The sequence below is a fragment of the Colias eurytheme genome, chromosome 25 (assembly GCF_061535395.1).
Source record: "Colias eurytheme isolate Ceu_HAF_F1 chromosome 25, ilColEury1 Martin Lab GWU primary, whole genome shotgun sequence".
Taxonomy (NCBI): domain Eukaryota; kingdom Metazoa; phylum Arthropoda; class Insecta; order Lepidoptera; family Pieridae; genus Colias; species Colias eurytheme.
Genome location: NC_143004.1, coordinates 7309755 through 7317655, shown reverse-complemented (window position 1 = coordinate 7317655; position 7901 = coordinate 7309755). Strand labels below are relative to the sequence as shown.

The 7901-nt window shown below is 33.1% G+C and overlaps 2 protein-coding genes across 4 annotated transcripts in view; one reads left to right on the top strand and one right to left on the bottom strand.

Moving 5' to 3' along the window:
* The window catches only part of LOC149897740 (myrosinase 1-like), a 412925-nt gene that overhangs the window by 271297 nt on the left and 133727 nt on the right, over positions 1-7901 (bottom strand). The gene's annotated exons all lie outside the window — the stretch shown is intronic.
* On the top strand, positions 6157-7238 carry LOC149897749 (carbonyl reductase [NADPH] 1-like). Its single transcript, XM_090116284.1, has one exon. It carries the CDS (start codon positions 6210-6212, stop codon positions 7080-7082), a length of 873 nt encoding a protein of 290 aa, XP_089972410.1. The 5' UTR covers positions 6157-6209; the 3' UTR covers positions 7083-7238.

Sequence of the window (7901 nt, the reverse complement as noted above, 5' to 3'; positions counted from 1 at the left end):
GGATACGAGCATGCGTCTGCGCAGGTGAGCGTTATGCTAGAGTGCAGCAAGATAATAAATAAACAAAATAAATATTGATATTCAATAATATATAGAATTTATTTTTTACGCAATTGGTTGGTATAATTTCGTATTTAATTTGATATTTTGTAATTTTAGTCTCAATAAAAATTCGAGGTTGCATTAAAATTACTAAAATAGTACGCTAGTTAGTAAATATTTACGTGAAATTTATAATTTCTGATACATATATACATATGTATTTCCAATGAGAGCTACATAATTTTGAAGAATACATTATACACTTCAATTATCATCATCAGAAACTAAAAATAAAATCGATTGAAAAGCAACGCAATTAAATTGGGTCATAATTCAGGTTATCTATACCAATAATAAAATTAGAATGTCTGCTTGTATTAAGTAAATAACCACTTTTAACTAAATGTATATGGATGTGTACACGCCATTGCATATACCAAAGTAGTAATTTTTACAATTTTGTCTGTCTATCGATATGTTTGTTCTGGATAATCTTTGGAATGGCTGGACCGATTTTGATTTGAAAGAAAAAACTCTTTTACGCGGGCGAAACCGCGGGACCCAGTTGATTACTATATACTTACGGGTATTCCAAGTTTCTACTAAAATCCTAGATAATAAATATTTATTGCAATATAATAATTACATACATTATTACATACAAACAAAAAAAAATATTCTTATATCTCGAGTGAGTAATAATCTTATAGATATTCTTTTATTGTGCATTTAAAAAAACAAAGAATCTGTGACTTCTTTCATTAAAAAATCTAGAATTAAAAGATGAGATTTCCCATAGTAAATACACGTATCAACTATCAAGTTTTATAATTGATTCCAGTGCACTATGTACCAGTTATAATTATCTATAGGCGACTAGTCCAGCGACGTCCAATTATGTAACAAGTATTTAATAATCAAGTGGCTATCGATAAAGCCTGACTTAATAACCTTCGGATAAAAATCTCCTCGCCTCTAAAACCAGATACATTATTGCATCACATGCAAGGTTTAATAAAATACTTTGATCAATTCTATTTAAGACCAATGTCACTATACCACGATTTAAAATCGTTCGTATTGGCATGAAGCAATACTATGATATAACATCTTAATTAGTGGACTCGGAAGCGGAATTCCGAGGATTTTAATGTCCTTCGCTAAATTATGCTAATGAAAATTTGAAATGTAAATAAATATTGAATAAAAATGGCTTACTTTGACAATGCCTTGTGCAAGGTTAACTTGTACGTAATCATATAATAGGCAAGTTTGGAAGATGGTAGTATTGGAGCATCCCTTGGCCTTAGAGGGCATATAAAGGTCATCGATCCTGCAGATAATGTCCCTACGATTAGTCATATTTTTCTACGATGAGTATTAGAACGATATAATATGGGTAGACGTCCAGTATTTGAAGCATTGGATACTTGTTCAATAAGTACTGTAGTATCTCAGCCAACTGGAGTTGGCTTTTTTTCTATCATGCCTGCTCACCGATAAATCATATCATATTTGTACCTAAGTATATTATACGAAAGCATACACGATACTGTGTAAGAAATTTCCTCTTAAACAATACCTTATTCCGATGATCAGAGAGTTAAACTAATTATGTTTAAACATAAGGTAATTTGATAATTAACATAATTATAACATTTAACGCGTCTCCCCTTACATCTTTGCCATAAGGATATAAACCAGCGTTATCATTAAAGCTAACGAGTTATCAAATTAATAGATTTTAATCACGTTTGCTTAGCCCGAATCCATTATGTCTTGCTGTGGGAATTATTAACATCTTGTTATGGTACGTGATAAATCTATACTAATATAATAAAGCTGAAGAGTTTGTTTGCTGGAACGCGCTAATCTCAAGAACTGCTGGTCCAATTTGAAAAATTATTTCAGTGTTAGATAACCTATTTATTGAGAAAAGCTATATAATATTATCACGCTAAAGCAATAAAAGCAGAGCATTGCGGGTAAATATAACATTAAGCATATAACAGTGTGCAAATATAATATCAGTTATAGACGGAAAAACTTTTCTTCAGAAATAACTTGTCCTCATACAAACCTCGCTACTTATTACACACCCTTCAAGTTTTATGTTTATAACAAATAACGTAATATTTATTTTCTAGTATATTACAGTGTTCTTTGTATTCACACTTCACTCTTATTAATGAAAACGTAACATTACTTCAATCTTAAAGAAAGCAACTGTTGAATAATATGCGTAGATATCATATATTGCTTTTAAAATATTGGATCAAATGCTGTAACTATTTAAAATATTAATATGCAGTATTTTAAACTCTAAAAAGCGCCCATACACAGAATTTACCTACCACCGGTTCCAAAATTAGTTTCCATAGAGAAAATGGTTTCGTTCTAATAATGGATGGTAGGTACCTTATTGCATAACGCGATCCTTCACATTATTTCCCATAATCCTTGATGAGAACGCGATATGAATTACACATTTGTTGGTAGTTGGTACGTGATTGCATATCTGTGGAAAATATAAATAAATATTATATAACTGTGGCTATTTCAATCGTATAGGTTGTTCTTAAGGAATACATAATAATAAATACGGAGTGAATTAAGGGAAAATATTTGGACAGAAAAATTACATGCTTTATCACAGACTATAACGAAAGAGGTATTTAATTAAAAATGTATAGGTATGTATGAATTTTGTCATGAAATTATCTTCATTTAATTTTGCGTACCCTTTTTTATTTAAATTGTAATTATTTTATAATTATTATTTTCGGGAAGAGAAAAATGAATCAAAACACCGAAAATAAAAGTTTATATTCGGTTTATAAAAATGGGTAAATAGGTTGGTACTTTCGTTAATTAAAAGTGATTTTCAGCTTCTGTTCTCTAGGTACAGAAAATCGCTATTCATACTCAAAAAATGTTTACCATAAGTTGATGATCTATATCTTATATATAAAATTCTCGTGTCACAATGTTAGTCTGCATACTCCTCCGAAACGGGTGGACCGATTCTCATGAAATTTTCTGTGCATATCGGGTAAGTCTGAGAATCGGCCAACATCTATTTTTTATATGTACCACGGGCGAAGCCGGGGCGGACCGCTTATTATAGAAAGTTCTACTCAATTTACTCTCAAAAATCCATTAAATTTCCACGCTTAATTATTCATAAGGAAAAATTGCTCCATCTACATTTCCGCCCTGGAACTACGTGATCCAACTTTCAATTTAATAATTACATTATAATAATATTCACAACACGTGGGTATAATCCTATTTACATGTTTAAATGATGAATAAATGGTAATAACAATTGTTATGGTAACATTTTGGCTTTATTTTTGTAAATAAAGTATAAACAAGACGAATTGTAAACAAATGGGTAACAGTAGTGCGTAGTTACTATGTAGGTACATAGAATAAGATCTCTTTCATCATCAGCCCATATACGTTCCCACTGCTGGGACACGGGCCTCCTATGAGGGTACAGGCCATAATCCACCACGCTGGCCAAGTGCGGGTTGGCGGATGACACATGTCGTCGAACTTTTTAATTCTTCGACATGTCGGTTTCCTCACGATGTTTTCCTTCACCGTTCGTGCAGTGGTGATCTTACAACATCCGCAGATAAATTGAAAAATCAATTTATTTCCTGCGCGCTCGCCTGGTCTCGAACCCCTGACTTATCGATTCGAATAAGTTCTCTTTATACTATGCTATGTATTTATTTTTGTATCAGTGCAAGTGGTAGCGCTATATAGGTATCATAGATAATATTATATAATACTATTCACGTAGGTACTATCTATAGGTACTATTATAAAGCTGAAGAGTTTGTTTGTTTGAACGCGCTAATCTCAGGAACTAAGGGTAGATAGCCCATTCATCGAGGAAGGCTATATTATATCATCACGCTTTGGCCAACAGGAGCGGGGCCACGCGGGTGAAACCGCGGAGCGCAGCTAGTACTAGATATTATTCTGATGTAAGTTCGTCAATTATTGATAATTACAAAAGCTAAATTTTGAATTTGAAGTAACATTATGATAAATTATTCAAATACAAATTTAAATGATTTATTGTGTTATTTCTACAGATTAGGTACCTACCACAAATAAATGACCACAGTTGGCAGATTGGCCCCATTTCGAATCAACATAAGCAAAAAATAGGTTATATCATGCTTTAATAATAATTATTGTGGTTCTGTGGTAGATAGGTATAACTGGTATATATATTTATAAATAATTTATGCCTGGGTTGAACCCGGATAAAGACAAAATTAGGTAAAATATAATAACCGTCTTGTATTTCAATAAATTATGGTTTCCAATAAAAAAAATTAAATAATAATTTTTAGTTTAAATATCGTAAGAAACAAAAAATTTCATTGAATATGTATAGGTGGTATAGGTACCTATTATCTCAGTGCATTTTCTCTCAATGTGCTCTCAATAAACATAATATTATGTACATAATAATATTATCCGTTCATTAAAATAAAAAAAGATGATACGATAACTCACGATGGATCAGTATTTCAGTTAATAAAATTTATCCAAATAAAAATATAGGGGTAATTGACCTCCTAAATAATTTAATGTTCATCTCACCAGAAATTATTATCAAGATGCGAAACTTCTTAATTTTAAATGTACAAAACATAAAATTTGCAAATTGCAGACTTTCAAACTAATAATTATTTAATTATATAGAACGTAATTAATTAATTACCCCATAATTAACGCATATTGTTCATGATAACTCAATTTTTTTTTTGAATTCGACAAATACCTTTTGACATTCAGCCAATGTCAAACAACTAGGAACGGAAGAGAATAGGTAATAAACATAAAACAATGATCTAAATAAAACATTGAACTCTACAGAGGAAAACATGAAAAAAAACAGGTACCTACCTAAACTACATACCTACGTTGGTAATAAACGACTTAATTTACCGTAATAATATTGTAGGAACTTATAATAATTAGCCCGTGGCTTCGTGGCGTGAAGTGGTATTTACACAATATTTTTTCAGTGGTCTGTGATACTCCCTGCATTGCGCATTGCTTAGGTCGCCGTCATCATGTTGAATCTGCTATTGATTGAATGACTAGGCCGAACGTTGAAGCGTTACATTTGCCTTTGAAAGCGGTTAGCGGATACATGGCGCGGCATTCTGTTGAATGATCGCACTCGAACTTTAGTTTTTAATGTAAATACAAGGTAAATACGTTCCTACAAAGCTACTATATTATTAAGCTATTGCATAGCTTCTATCGCGGGCCATGAGCGCGGGGACCGAATCCAGAAATTCCGTAACGAAAATAAACCTCACGCTCTCCACTCCGAGGGGCACGGATGACGAAGGTGTGGCTTGAAGCCTTGAAGGCATGCTATCAGCTATGCAATAGCTTTACCACACGTCTTTTTTTTAAGCTATTGCATAGCTTCTATCGCGGGCCTTGAGCGCGGGGACCTAATCGAGAAATTCCGTAACGAAAAAACCTCACGCTCCCCACTCCGACGGACACGGAGGTGTGGCTTGAAGGCATGCTATGCAAAAGCTTTACCGCGGCAGTCCCCGAGTGCCACACGTCTTTTTTTGAATCAATCAGAGATGAAAAAATAAAAGACGTTGCGAAGGATAACCAGAGCTTCTCGCTTCATCATTTCGGATCACACAATATATTATATCTACCCACTCAATTTTAAAATATTGAAACGTGTCAAAGTCGTGCATATTCGATTCATTATTTTTATAATGAAGTGCATTTTAAATAACGGAGTTTTGGATTTAATTGAAAGGAACCTAATTAATATGTGTGAATAATATAATTCAGCATACAGTTTACATTATAATACATACTTGTAAAGAAGTTAATACAAAGTAATAGAAGATAATACAAATTAAAATTAATAGGTAAGACTTATTTTTAGTAGTTATGTAGGTATATAAATGAATTTATAAATATAAATACAGAATGCAGGGCAATGAAACAATTACAATAGTTTTGCAAGATATTGTATTTTTTATCATTTACAGAATCCGTTGACAGCGTGACGTAATCGCAACAGTAAGTAAACACAACACATTGTGCTTTTTCAGTGCACAACACGTCGCCATTGCAATCGAACGTAACAGCAGATGACAGGAAAAATGGCGGGAAAAGTTGCCGTTGTCACCGGAGCAAACAAAGGATTAGGTTTCGCCGTCGTTAAAGGATTATGCAAAAGGTTTAACGGTACGGTCTATTTAACCTCAAGGGACGAAACAAGAGGATTACAAGCGGTGAAAAAATTGAACGATTTAGGATTGACACCATCGTACCATCAACTCGACGTAAGTAGCAAAGAAAGTGTTAAAGTATTTTCCGAGTTTATCAAATCGAAACACGGTGCAATCGATGTTCTCGTTAACAATGCAGCAATCCTTGAATGGGAACAAGTTTACCCAGATTATGAGGCCGCCAAACGTAACATTGACATAAATTATCGCAGCCTACTGACAGTTGAAGAATTCTTATTCCCTCTGCTAAGAGATGGTGCTAGAGTCGTAAATGTTTCGAGTGCTTGCGGTCACTTATCCAATTTAAAAAACAAAAAGTGGTTGGACATATTGCAGCGAGAAGATTTGACTACAGAGCAAATAAACAATTTTGTTGACGAGTATTTAGAGAGTATAAGAAACGGAACGTTTAATAAAAATGATTTTGCGGATGAGGGAAAACATGCAGAACATCGTGTATCGAAAATAGCCCTTACTGCTCTTACTATGGTCCAACAGAGGAAGTATAGTAACGTTTCGATAAACGCAGTTCACCCGGGTCACGTAAAAACTGATATGGCGCAAGGCGGTGGTGAACTTGAACCAGATGAAGCAGCGGAAAGCATTTTATATTTAATATTAGACGCATCGCCCAACCTAAAAGGCAGCTTTCTGTGGTACAATAAGAAATTAGTTGACTGGTTCGACGTTAACGGTGAATTTTATTACAAGCATGAATGTGTGGTGAAGTAAGAAATGTTTACTTTTAATTAAAATGTGCACGTTTGTTTAAAATATTTATATTGTAAATCTCTACCAGCCATGTATTTTAAGTCCTGAGAAAACGGAGTTTTACGCATGTACACATAAACTCATGAAATGGACGTCTTCAATTAAACCCCTAATAAAGAAAAAGTATTATAATTTGCTTATTGTGTTCTTATGATTTACGTGTGTCTTTAAAAAGTCCATGTAGCCGATCTTTGAATTGACCTCCAATAAATTTAAGTATTTTATGAATACTAAACTGGTAACCTTGTTAAGATGACTCTGGGTCGTAAATATATATTATTATAATCCCCGTTTTCCAATTACAGCACTAGAGCGCATTATGCGGCATAAAACGTTAAATGTTCCAACTACAGCAACGCTTCGCACAATCGAGCACTAGAAAAAGTAATGCGCGTGAATTGATGCGTGCAATCGATTTATCGTTAGTAATTATTAATTGTTGGAAAAAAATTTAAAGCTTTCGTTTCATTGTAGTTTTTTCGAAATTATCAAAGGTAAATTCAAATTGTGTTAAAAAAAAATATAAGTATGGATGAAGGTACAAACATTGAAAAAAATGTTAATGAAAAAATCAAAATCCAAATTACTTAAAATAACCGTAAATATTTTTCAACCAATTATTATGTATACCACTTTATTTACACATTAATGAGGTTATTGCTAACTCTATGAATATTTTTTTTTTCAACACTGAACTTAGCGCAACCTGCTGGTGCGTTTCACGTTCCAATTAAGCATCAGCATAATTCGGCATTGTGCGGCACTGAGTCGCATTATGCT